A 13,601-nucleotide genomic window follows, 5' to 3' on the forward strand; every position below is an offset into this window, starting at 1 on the left:
GATTCTGCCCCTCCCCAAAAACTAATGATGTAATGCATGGTGATTAACATAACAATAAAAAATTAAAAAAAAACTAATGATGTGTATTATATGGTGACTAATATAATAAAATTTAAAAAAAAAGATTCTGCCCCTCCCACTCATGCTCTCTCTAAAATAAATAATAAATATTTTTTTAAAAAGCAGCATTATCCTGAATACTGAAATTCATTTAAGTATTGGTGTGTCTTGAATATACTTTTCTGAAAAGTGAATATATTAGAAAGTTAAAGTACAATATTGCTACCAAAGAATCATCCAGTGCATCATTTTGTAAAAACTTCCAATATTACACATAATCATATTCATTTTATAAACACATTTAAGAGAATAAGATTGTAGCTATGTATGTATCAGATACACACCTACGTACTTCACACCACCTGGAGGTATTAAATGGAAGGAGTTCCAAAATTTGTAGAGCTCTCTCAACCACCTGCCAGCAGTTTCAGAGTTTCTTTGTTTGTTTGTTCTTAACCAGTGACATTTTTTAATTCTGTGTTTCAGACAAAGAAGTAAAAATAGTTTGGGATACAAATTGCCACATTGAATCTATTTATACTTTAATGTAATTTTTAGATTTCCTATAACAAGCATGTGTTACTTCTATTTTTCTGTATTTGGATGATTAATGTAGATACTGACTTCATTTTTAACTAAAAAAAAATTAAACCATTATTTTTAAAAAAAACATAAAAAGCTAAAGACCTTTTAGCCAGTACTCCCAGTCCAGATCATTTTCCACTGCCCACAGAAAGGATCAGCCTTCGGAGTTTATTTTATAAACTTCTGGCCTTTTAAAGGAAAAAAAAAAAAAAAATATATATATATATATACACACACACACATATATATAAGAGAGAGAGAAATACATATATAGAAATATATATCTAGAAAGATATATATGTCTAGAAATATATAGAGAAAGATAAGTATCTAGGAATATATATATCCATATAATATATGGCATTGTTCTGCCTATGTTATTTCTGTAAAAGTGGTATTATACTGTATTAAATTGTGCCACAGTAGTTTGTTCCTGTTGAATCATATTCTGTTGCATGAATATGCCACATTTTTGTTTGTAGTTTTTCTTTTGATATGAACTTTATATACAGTGAAATTTAGAAATCTTAGTTGTTCACTTACTATTTTAACAAATGCACACACCTGTGTATTTAGTCTCCACTAAGATATAAAACCTTACATCATTCCAAATAATTTCCTATTCCCCTTTCCAGCCATTTCCTGTTTCATACCTTGGAGCCAACTACTATTCTGATCTTTTTCAACCACAAAGTAATCTCACTTAGTGTAGAATTCTACAAAAATAGAATTAGGTGTTATGTACTCTTTGGTGTAAGGCTTCTTCCATTAAACAGTGTTTTTGTGATTCACTAATGATGTTTTATATATAAGTAATTGATTTTTTATTGCTGAATAGTATTTCACTCTATGACTATACCAAAATATATTTATCTGTGCCTCCACAAATCCCCTTAGCAATATTTGTTCTGGCCTAGCTACCACCTGGGAGAACAACTCAACTTTGGCTCTGTCCAGCAGCTACTCCAGCAAGCAGGTTAACAAGAGCTTCTCTGTTATCACTGAAGCATTAGATGCAGTGAGGACCCCTCGATTCTCATGTGTGTGTAACCTGGAGGTGAGGGGGTGTTAATGCCCAGTGGGGCACATTTTGGATCAATAGGAGATGGGCACCAGCAGATACATTTTTCTCCCTTCATCCCTCAGCAGACTATAGATCACACTACATGTAGTGGGGACATGGTAGTTCATAACCCTCTCCTAAAACTGTACTCGATACCAATTAAAGGCCTACTCAGAAATCTTTCCTCTCATATCTTCTCTTCCTCTTAACTTCACTCTCTTTTTCTCTCACTCCTGCACTCCCTAATAAACTAATAGCATGTAAACTTCTGCCATATTTTGGATTCTGGAGAACCCCAGCTAATGCATCCTATCTGTAGAAATTGATGTTATTTTTAATCTTTGTCCTTGTATTCACCTGAATGGTTTCGCTGGGGTCTTTCCAGTATGGCAAGTACGTTTTTCTCTTTTACCAATTTTTCTATTCTCTAACGTAAGTGATATTTACTGAGCATCTTCTATATCCAAGCGTTCTTCTAAGTAATAGGAATATAGTGATTAAATATATTAAACATAATATTCATGATTCCTTCTTGATGGCCAGAAGTTATATAGAAATGGTTTGAAGGCTATTGATTAGCCATTTCTAGTCACTTCTATTACCTTGCCTCCATTGCTTTGCTCTGACAATAGCAGAAATAATAGTATTTTTAAAAACATGAATATTGGTATATTTTTAATAATTTCAGATTCAAAGACCTTTATATTGAATGTGACCACAGGCTATTTTATATTTCTATGACAGGGACTTACAAATGGATAGTAGATATCCTGTATAGAGAATCTGGAGGACACTTTGTTTCACAGAAAGTACAGTCTCTCAAGTAAGGCTACTGATATATCAGGATTAGCCTCCTGGTATTCATCCCATATTATTTCCCCTGAATCACTTAAGGTCAATTGGAGCACATAGTTATGGCTATAAATGGGGAAGGGTGAATTTCCCAATTAAAAAAAATCCATAAATTGTTGGCAGAAGATGGGCGGAATGAACGCTGGAAAGGTTTCCCCAAAAGTGTCCACTAAAGCAAACCATACCAGATCTGAATGGTGTGTAGGAATTAGGGAAGAGTAGAGGTGAAGAGTAGGCAGAAGGAAGAGCTTATGCAAAAGTTCCAAATTAGTGAGGAATTTGGTCTAACTGAGAAAGAAAAGGATAGTTTTTAGAGATGTCATTTAGGGTACTGAGTCAGTTCTTGCCTAAAGCTGGATGTACTTCTAGATTTTTCGATTACTGGCACCAGTAGATTCCATTTTAACTTTTGAGCCACTTAGAATTGGGTTTTCTGTAATTTGCAACAAAAAGATTTCTAGCAAGATGTTGACTTAAATACCACTACCTCAAGGAAGCCTTTCTGGACCCCACACTAATTTGAGTTCCTCTGTTTTATGCTTTCTTAGCATCCTTTTATTCTCTGCCACAAGACCAAAGCTACGTAGTGTATTCTCAGAGCCTGGGAAAGTGGCTGGAACACAGTGGGCCCTCAATAAATATTTTTTGAGAGTATATATAGAGATTAAAAAGCTGAATTAGGAAGTGGCAATGAAAATAAAGGGAATCACAAGGGAGTACAGGGGAACATTGAAACAGTTGAAGAACTAAACTTGGCAAAGATTGGATGTAGGAGGTGAGGGGCAAGAATCAAATCTGGGGGAGAAGTGAATTCAAGTTAGAATATGTTAAGATTGGAGTCCTAGTATGGTCATTTACAAAAAGCAGTGATAATTTTTTATTTGGAGATCAGAAGAGGGATAAGATTAATCAAAGATTTTGCTGGCATCATTACAAAGGAAATAGATTCTGAGGACAGTAAGAAAGGGTAAGTTCACGTAGGGAACTAGAAAGTGCAGAATACAATCTTCATAAAGACCATTACTAAAAGGGCATTGGCAGAGAATACATACGTAAGAAGTCAGTAACAATAAACAAAATGAGGGATATCCATACAATGAAATATTACTTGATCATAAAAAGGAATGAAATACTGATGCATACTATAACAGAGAAAAATTTTGAAAACATTAAGTGAAAAGAAGCCAAATACAACAGGACATGTTTTGTATGATTCTGTTTATATGAAATGTTCAGAATAGGCAAATCTATAGAGACAGAAAGTAGGTTTGTGGTTGCCGAGGGTGGGGCACCAGGAGGAGGGGAGAGGGAAATGGGAAGTGACTGATAATGGGTATGCAGTTTCTTTTTGGAATGAGGAAAATTTTCTGATATTCGGTGGTGGTAATGGCTGTACAACCTTATGAATATACCAAAGCCCCTGAATTGTGCACTTTAAAATGGTGAATTTTAGGGTACGTGAATTATATGGCAAAAAATGTCAGTAATAGGCAGAAATTGTACACAAGACACACTTAAAGGAAAAGGTAAATAAAGCAGCCGGACAGTTACAGTGAAGCCAGAAAAGACAAAGGGAAGTTCATTCTCTCTCCCTCTCCTTCTCTCGCCAACATTGAGACAAAGTAAAATGTGTTCCATAGAATAATGATTGCATTTTGTAGTCTTTAAGAACATGGTAACTAGTGCCTTTTAACTATGTGGTTGTGTATTACCAACTATAAGCATAAATAAAGATACAATATCTTGATTTTTTCCTTTTTGGAGCTAACCAATGACCTGGAATTTGCATTTTTCCTCCCTCAAGTAAACATGGCAGAAGACTGCAAATGAGGTGAAAACTTTCCAGAATTACCAATGTGTTAGAAATGTTACATAGCAAAACACTCTTCCTTTAATTTCAGACAGGATAGTAATTTTTTTAGTGTATGTGATTATTAAATTTAAATGCTTCCACAAAAATATGCACAGAATATATACTGCATCATTTATCATTTTATAAAGATCTAATAACTTGTGCAGAACATGTATTTTTAAAATAACTGCTAGCACATCCTTGGTTTTCAAACTAAAAACAGAATATACTTTCAAAAAGTGACCAGCACTACAAAATATTGCAAATATTTTATTTAAAATGCCAAAAATGGGGGTGGTGAGCAATACAACTTATATAAAGCAAAAGTCATAAGTTTTTCCATAAAAAACAGTAAATTTTAGAGCTCATATGTACTCTAAAGAGAGCCAGAAATAGCAGAAATACATTCTTTCAATTTTGCTGAAGAAGGGTTTCCATTCTAATTCATTACATTTAGTCTCCAAACCCAAGTAATCTGGGGAAATTTATAAAGTCTAACCTGAGCATTTGCAATTGTTTACTGTGAATGTGGGTCATTTTCATTTCTTTCAATGCAAAGACTGTTTCCTTAGTTTTTTACTTCATTTAACTTGATTTTTTGTTTCATAAGTAAATTGATTATCATTTGGTTTAATATTCATATTAAGAGAGCAAATAAGTTGCACAAAGTTGCATTCCCCAGAGCTTTTAATGGGATAAATATAAGTCTTCCAAAGGCCAGTATAGGGAAAATGACCGTATGCACTTCTTTGGAGTTTTCTATTTTATACATATATCTAGTTTCATCAGTATATAGAGTGGAGCCCTGAAGGGATTTATTTATGAAGTAACATAATGAATAAATGGTTTCTGAATAACTCTGTATCTGATGGCTTGGGTAATACTCAGTATTGTATTAACCTGCAAACATACAGAGAAGTATGATGGTGAGTGGGGAAAAATATTCTAAGCCGTCATTGGTCACCTCTTAAAGGTATATGGAGTCTTCATTTAGTCTCTTCCTTTCTGTGGGTATGCTGGTGAATTACAGGAATAAATACTGGGAAATTTCCACTCAAAATGTGGATTACAACAGCCCCAGTATTCATTTGAGACCCCATGAATTCTGTTTTTCCTTTACCACAGGTTGTAGGGATTTGGTGTGTTTCTTCTTTTGTAGGTCCTAACTACTGATGTTCACTCTAGACCTTGGGATGTTATTTTGAACTTTTTTTTTAAAGTAAAACAAGCACTCAAGCTAGAACATCTAGATCATTTTGACATAGATTCCTAGAATTAACTCTAATCTAAAGGTATTTCTGTTTTGCAAAGTTCTATAAAAAACAATTCAGATAAAGTAATTTTCAGTCTATCTAGAATAGCTCATTAATGAGGTGTTCTAATTAAGTAAATATTTGTATTAAGCAACCCCATATGAATTGCCAGTTATCAAATAATTGTAATGTAGAAAGTATAACTAAAACTCTATCGAAGATCATTTCATCTTTCCTTGATGCTTTAGAGGCTACCTCAGAGTATTATAGTAGCTCTTGCTTTTCATTTTAAATGATACTATTTATCAAGGCTCCTGGGTGGCTCCATCGGTTGAGTGTCTAACTCTTGATTTCAGCTCAGGTCATGATCTCAGGGTTGTGAGATGAGCCCTGCATTGGGCTCCACAGTCAGCATGGAGTCTGCTTGTCCCTCTCCCTTTGCTCCTCCCACTGCATGCATGCGTGCTCTCTCCTTTTCTCTTAATAAATAAAAATATTTAAAAAGATAAAAATAAAAAAAATAAATGAAGTTATTTGTCATCTAATAGAATTGTAAATATTAAGCTGATTGATTTTTCTCTTGATACTGTGGTCTATCTAGTTGTGGCTATCTGAAGTAAATGCTCCATACCTTCTTCCTCTCTCCCTCCCTACAGTATTCCGCCATTCTTTTTGTACTTCTTAGAGCTTTTATTTCTTTAGATCCCAGAAAGAAGAGAACTGACCATCATTTAGACCCCGCATTGTATTTTTTCCCTAAATTATCTTGCTTAGTAAGATGAGATTATTGTCGATGTTGCCAATTCACTAAAACTTACATGTTTCGATACAATATCTAATACAGGCCTACGGCCCAAATCACCTTTGCTTTCTACCTCCTACTGTATTTGTTGTCATACTTTTTGGACTCAAGATCCCTTTAAAATCTTAAAGTTATTGAGAACCCCAAAGAACTTTTGTGTATATGGATTATAAATATTTACCATGTTATAAATTAAAACAGAAACATTTTTAAAGATTAATTCATACACAGATAATAATAAACCATTATATGGAATCATAACATATATTATGAAAAATAATTGAAAAAAATTGAGAAGAATGGCATTTTTACAAATCTCTTTAATATTTGGCCTCATAAACAACATATGTATTCTCACATCTGCTTCTGCATACAGTCTGTTGCCATTTGTTGTTTTGATTGAAGTATATGAAGAAAATCCAGCCAGACACATAGTCAGAAAAGGGAACTGTATTATAATAGCTTTTCAAGATGATTTTGGATAGATGTTTTTGATATTACACCAAAACTTGACAAGTGCTAGATTATTAAAGGCTAGTTGCAATATGGAATCTGACACTTGATGTGAACTTTAAATACTCTGTTACGTTAAAAACCATTGGTCTGTCTTTACACTTTGAGTGCTTCATTTACTTATGCATAGTTTTGTAATATCATGCATTAAACATTTGGAAACTATTGGCTCATTGAATTTTACCACTCTTCTAAATGTTGTCATATATCATCTTTTCAGAAAAGTCTTGTAAATATTGGGAAGCTATAAACATATAGAAGTTTTCTAAAATTTTGATTTTTGCTTGAAATCCCAAATTTTATCATTTTATTTGGCAGCAAATACTGTCAGTTTTTTCCCTTGAAGTGACAGATTTGCTTTGTTCATTTTTGTGAAAATGCCTGTCAAATAACCGGATCTGAATAATGAGTTTTCCTGGCCATTTTTTATTACATAACAATAGTATTCTGTGGGAAAAACAGCTAGCTCAGCTCACAACTAAAACAATATCAAAGGCGCTTTTTCTTAAAATAACCATTATGCTTCGGTATGCAACAGAAATGCTTTCTGTGTACTTCCTGTTTCTCTCACATGGAGTATTAAAAGATAATTAATAAAAATTAATCTTTTTCCTGCTTCATCAAGGGCATTCTTAGATTCTTAGCAAAAACTGGCTTTTGGCTTTTTTCTCCCCTGTATGTGGTAGAATACACACACACACACACATATATACACACACACAGAACAAATTAGGTGCAAATTTTAACCTATTTTAATTATATTGATTACTTCCTTTGGAGACAATTTGAAACAAAATTAAATTATGATATTGATTCAATGCATATTTTTAAAGAAAATAGAATTATAAAAATATGTTTTTGAAAAGAATAAACATATAACACTGCCAGAAAATAAGACAGCATGCTATCAGTGGACCACAGTCTTCCAGGAATATCTAGGGGTGGAAGGCATTTTGCATTTATTTAGAAAATCAAGCAAATTTATTGTTTTTTTTTTAAAGGCCAAGATATTAACTGATGTAGAATTAAGAGCAGTTCTCGTTAGAGACCTGGAGTGACTTCAAGATCAATTAGGAAGAACTTTGAATGCATATTGCTAAGTGAAAGAAGCCAGTCTGAAAAGGCTACATCCTGTGTAATTCCTATTATATGATGTTCTGGGAAAGGAACACTATATACAGAGATCAGTAGTTGACAGGGGTTGGAGAAAAGGTAAAAAGGATGAATGGGGGAGCATGGGGCTTTTAGGGAGGTGAAAGTATTCTATGTGATATTGTAGTTGTGGATAAATGACATTCATTTGTTAAAACCCATAGAATGTACAAAACCAAGACTGAACCCTAATATAAACTATGGACTTGGGCTCACTTTGGCAGCACATATACAAAAATAATAAACTAAGGACTTCAGTTAATAGTAATGTATCAGTATTGGTTATCAACTCTAAAAATGTACCATAATGGATGGGGCGCCTGGGTGGCTCAGTCATTAAGCATCTGCCTTCCGCTCAGGTCATGATCCCAGGATCCTGGGATCGAGCCCCACATCGGGCTCCCTGCTCAGCGGGGAGCCTGCTTCTCCCTCTCCCACTCCCCCTGCTGGTATTCCCTCTCTCGCTGTGTCTCTCTCTGTCAAATAAATTAAAAAAAAAAAAAAAAATATATATATATATATATATATATATATATATATATATTAAAATGTACCATAATGGTAACAGAAGGTGAAACTCTGTGTGCACATGCACATGCGTGTGTGTGTGTGTGTGTGTGTGTGTGTGTGTGGTGGAAGGAGGTATATGGGAATTCTTTGTATTTTCTGTACAATTTTCCTGTAAACATAAAATTCATTTAAAAAAGTCTTTAATATAATATTAAATATAATGACAGCAGCAAACACATTCCACGTACTGTTCTGAATGCTTTATATATATTAACTCTTTTAATCCTTTCAACTATGAGTTAGGTACTTTCATATCCCCACCTTACAAATGAGGAAAGTGAGACTCCAGGGAGTTAAGTAATTTGCATAAGGTCCTACAGGCAGCAGTGGCAGAGCCCAAACAGGCTCTGGAGTCTTGCTCTTATGCACTGCCCTACTATCACTTATTAAAAAATAACTGAGGGTTCTAGAGGGGAGGGGGGTGGGGGGATGGGTTAGCCCAGTGATGGGTATTAAGGAGGGCACATTCTGCATGGAGCACTGGGTGTTATGCACAAACAATGAGTCATGGAACACTACATCAAAAACTAATGATGTAATGTATGGTGATTAACATAACATAATAAAAAAAATTAAAAAAAAATAGTAAGTTGGAGGAATAAGGCAGCAGTAATCACAATATTATAAATGAGCTAAAGGCACTGCTGTTTTGTTGTCATTATTACTAATAGCAACTCATGGTCTGTTAATTTTTGTGCTAGTTTTTACTGGGGTTTTTTTGAAACATTGCTTTATATTATTTATCAGTTTACTTTTTCCTCTTCTGAGACTGGAAACCCCTAGAAAGGAGTTTGAGAGACTGCGTGTTTGATTCTTGTAGAATAATTCCCCTGGAGCCAAAAGTAGTTGTACATTGGGCACCTGTTAAATCCACCTGCTAATTTTAGTAACAATGCCTTAACATTTACTTCCCTGTAGATCCTACCTGGGTTATCTTTTTCTTTTAACCTGCATCATAATCATCAGCAGTTAACATTTATTATTTGCTAGGACATTCTGAAGTCCTTTAACTCACTTAAGAATGTGGTAGTGAAGAAGAGTGCTGCTCCAGATCCATAAGGGCTGGATTGAAATCCCAGCTTCACCACTAGCGGTTTGAGTTTCTCATTTTCTGAGTGAGCTCTCTGTTTCTCAGTTTTCTTTATTCTGCAAAATGATGATAGTAATAGTACCTACTTCATGGGGGTGTTGTGTTGAGGAAATTAGTTAATATGTACGACTTTAATCGTCTTATTTCTAAGTCCCAAAGTATTTCTTGGGGAACACAAGATAAATGTTTAGTTCCATGACAAATGTACTGTATTAAGAGGAAAAATGTTATGCTGTGGTTCATGTCATTTTGGTTTGTAAATAGGTATTTCTTGTATAATCTATTTTCTCTTAACATCTATTTGTTTTTAGATCTAATCATGAAAACTACACAGGAAAATTAGGATCACTCTCATGCAGATACTTGTTTGTTTATCTCATCTCCTCTTAATATTTTTCTGAATACCCTCCATCTTTTTTATTAAAGATTTTAGTTATTTATTTGAGAGAGAGTGCTTGAGAGAGAGATCACCAGCAAGGGGGGGTAGGTAGAGGGAGAAGCAGACTCCCCTCTGAGCAAGGAGCCCAATGTGGGACTCGATCCCAGGACCCTGGGATCATGACCTTAGCCGAAGGCAGACGCTTAGCCAACTGAGCCACCCAGGTGCCCATCTTTTAACAGTACTTGCAAGGAGGTGGTTTCAGAAGTCATGCTGCCGTGGCCCTCAGTGTTTCTGTGGATAACTCTAGTTTGTCTGTGTTCCTCAAAGTAACTACAAATGTGTTGTGATATTTATAGAGTGAGAGGCACATAAACCCACCCTATCCTGCGTTTGAAGTTAGATTTGCTTATTAAGTAACCACATCATACTCTGAGCTTAGTTAAGTCAGTAAAAATCCCTAGCTCTTCTTGACATAAATTGCTCTTAGCTAAGTTTTATTCATCTTCTATGTGTGCAGTCCATTTTGGAGTCTTCAATTAGGAATTTATATGTATCCCTGTTAAATTTAATCTTGATTTCCACCCAGCCACCTATTGAGACTTTTTTAATCTTGACTCTGCCAACTGGTTTAGTGTAGTTTACATTTCTATATTATTTGCTAATGGCATACCTTGTTCCAGAAAGGATTTTCATTCCTAACTAGATAGCTCTCTTTTCTGTCCCCTTTCCCACATTTCTGATAAGCATTTCTGGGGTCTTCATCTATGGCAATTGAAATATTGAGAGGATGAAGATGGGTTCATAGACACACCTATGAAAAACCTCTTTCTAGGTTGGCAGTGATCCATTAATGAGTAATTAATTTTTAAAATATAATTGCCCAACTAAGGGAAATTTAAATAAAAACTTGAAAAAAAAAGTAACTATCCATCCAACAGCAAATTTTCTGTTATACAACCCTACATCTCTGCAATTTGGAGAAAAACCCAGTAGAATTCTATCCTTGAGGTAATTTATTGTCTTCTTATATAACCATATTTATTAACCGATGTGTGCAGTTTTCTGAATTAATAAAAACTCTTAAACCTATTTAACTCCTTAAAACATAGTGAATTCTACAGGTCTTTATATATGTTATTTCTATGGTGAGGGCTGCTTCACTTAGCTTAAATAATAGATGAATAGTTGCAACCTCATTTTCTATTTTCAAACTTACATCAAGTTTATTTTCAAAATATTGTTTGTGTTTTTAAATAACAAAGATTTTATTTCTTTGATGTGTATTTTACTGAAATCTAGTTACTTTTGTCGTATATGTAGAGACAAAGTCCTTCACAGAAATAAAATTCTGCACAAATATTTGGGTCACAACTTGAAATGCTTTAAGAGGTTGTAAAAATTATGGGGTTTTTTTATGCCCTGGGTTTCTTCAAGGTTAATTAGTTCAAATCTCAAGGCACAGTCCTGAGAGTCTAATGCAAGCAGAATAAGCTGGTACTATGAAATAAAATTTAGGTAAGTCAGAATCTAGGTCCATAGATGTTTTTATCTGGGATGCCTAATTCAGTACTAATTACTTACTTATGCCTTTCACTTTGCAAATATCTTAGAAGTTTAGGAGAGGATATTCATACATCATTAATGAGTGAAAATTATGGATTTTGTGGCCTTTCCTGCAGATTTTTCTTTATTATTTTTCAGATCATAGCCACAAGCTTTCTGTTGGTGAGAGACATTTACTTCATATCCTCTCTGTAGTAAACTTTGTTTATGTTATATGGGATTTCACAGAATGCATGTTGTCTAGTGGATTACCTATGTCATCCTCGCAACATCCCCACAGATGGGGAAATTGTGAGGCTAAGTTATAGGAATTCTTTTACCAGACCCTATGCTGCTAATGTCTAAACTGCCTCTTTCCTAAGGACCTCTTTCTTAACTATTCTTTCTGGGAGGGGGCAAGGGACTCATCCTATTTCCCAGCTACTAGGCTGATTCCAGAATTACTGCAAGTCTTTTTGCCTTGTCTACTTCCTGATGTATGTTAGGCTTTGGCCATTTCTTGGCCTTGAGGTCCACAAAGGGACAAAGTATAGAGAATGCATGCATGGTATGAGGATGAAGTATGATATCATGTTGCCCTCACTTTTCCTCATCTGCTCATGCCCATAGAAGGCTCCATAACCTTGTGACAATCACTGTATTTGCTGTGGTTGGGAGTGGGATAGATGGGGAATCTATAATTCTGGGACTAGTATACCTGATACTTAACTAGTACTGGTTAAATAGAGATATGGGTATGCTTCAATATGTCTGGGTATGTTTTAGCATTTAGTGTTATATAAAAATAGTAAAAAGAATAAGACTTCTGGATTTTTCGTGTATTTTTGAGTTTCTTCTCACGTTGCAAGGTAGCCTTTCTGTCACTTTGAATATGTCACAGAAACAGATATTATGTGCTTCTCATAAATATTTTTTATTAATTTTAACAAAATACAAAGGCACTCTTTCTCAAGGAAACCAATCTCATACTGAACTAGAAAAAATTGTTTTTGCTTCTGTTTTGCAGACTTTGAATAATGAAATGAGTACAGATGATGACAATGAATATGCAGAAGAAAAGGAAAGTTACATCTGTGCAGTGTGTCTGGATGTTTATTTCAACCCATACATGTGCTACCCTTGCCACCATATCTTCTGTGAGCCCTGCTTACGGACTCTTGCCAAAGACAATCCTGCAAGCACTCCCTGCCCATTGTGTCGGACAATTATTTCCAGAGTCTTTTTCCAGACAGGTAACTCTTCTCTTTCATTAACATAATTGCTTGATTATTCTGACTACTGCTTTGTTCCAGTTCTAAAAGTACTTGATAAATTATTATGAGAAATTATAAATTATTATGAGAACACTACTGCAAATCATATACAGGGTAATTTGTTACTCTACACTTTATAAAATAGTCCTTCCCCAATTCAGAGAACTGTGTTGAAAATCATAGAATCCTAGATGAAGAGAGGGTCTCATGTCTAAACCCTACTTCATATTCTAAGCACTCTTGACTTGGACATCTCCAGTGTCAAAGACATTCCATTAAAATTTGAACAGCCCTGTTGATTATTTATTCCTCATATCTGCCTTTTACTGCTACTCGTTCTTTAGCCCTTGTTATCTCCTCCAGAATCTTAGAGAATAAATCTGTAAATATCTGACAAAAAACTTGTATGCCTTTCCTCCACACTCCACATCTTCTCAACCTCCTTACGGTTCTTAAGGTCTCTTTTCTTGAATGAAAAGTAAAATTGGGGCAAGGATCTGTTTACCTAAGTATCAGTAAAGATGGAATATAACATAGTGTTTACTCTTTTCTTTTTTTTATTTAAATTCAATTAGCCAACTTACAGTATACCATTAGTTTCAGATGTAGTG

General features: G+C 34.5%; 1 protein-coding gene across 1 annotated transcript in view; it reads left to right on the plus strand.

The window, feature by feature from the left end:
* Positions 1–13,601, plus strand: part of RNF180 (ring finger protein 180) — a 187,700-nt gene that overhangs the window by 124,850 nt on the left and 49,249 nt on the right. The window contains exon 5 of the mRNA XM_054512195.2: positions 12,744–12,969. Coding sequence (XP_054368170.1) covers positions 12,744–12,969 — 226 coding nt within the window. The remainder of the gene's footprint in view (positions 1–12,743; positions 12,970–13,601) is intronic.

The sequence above is a fragment of the Mirounga angustirostris genome, unplaced genomic scaffold (genome assembly GCF_029215605.1).
Source record: "Mirounga angustirostris isolate CCGP_5_RB_7025 unplaced genomic scaffold, mMirAng1.0.hap1 SCAF_7, whole genome shotgun sequence".
NCBI lineage: Eukaryota > Metazoa > Chordata > Mammalia > Carnivora > Phocidae > Mirounga > Mirounga angustirostris.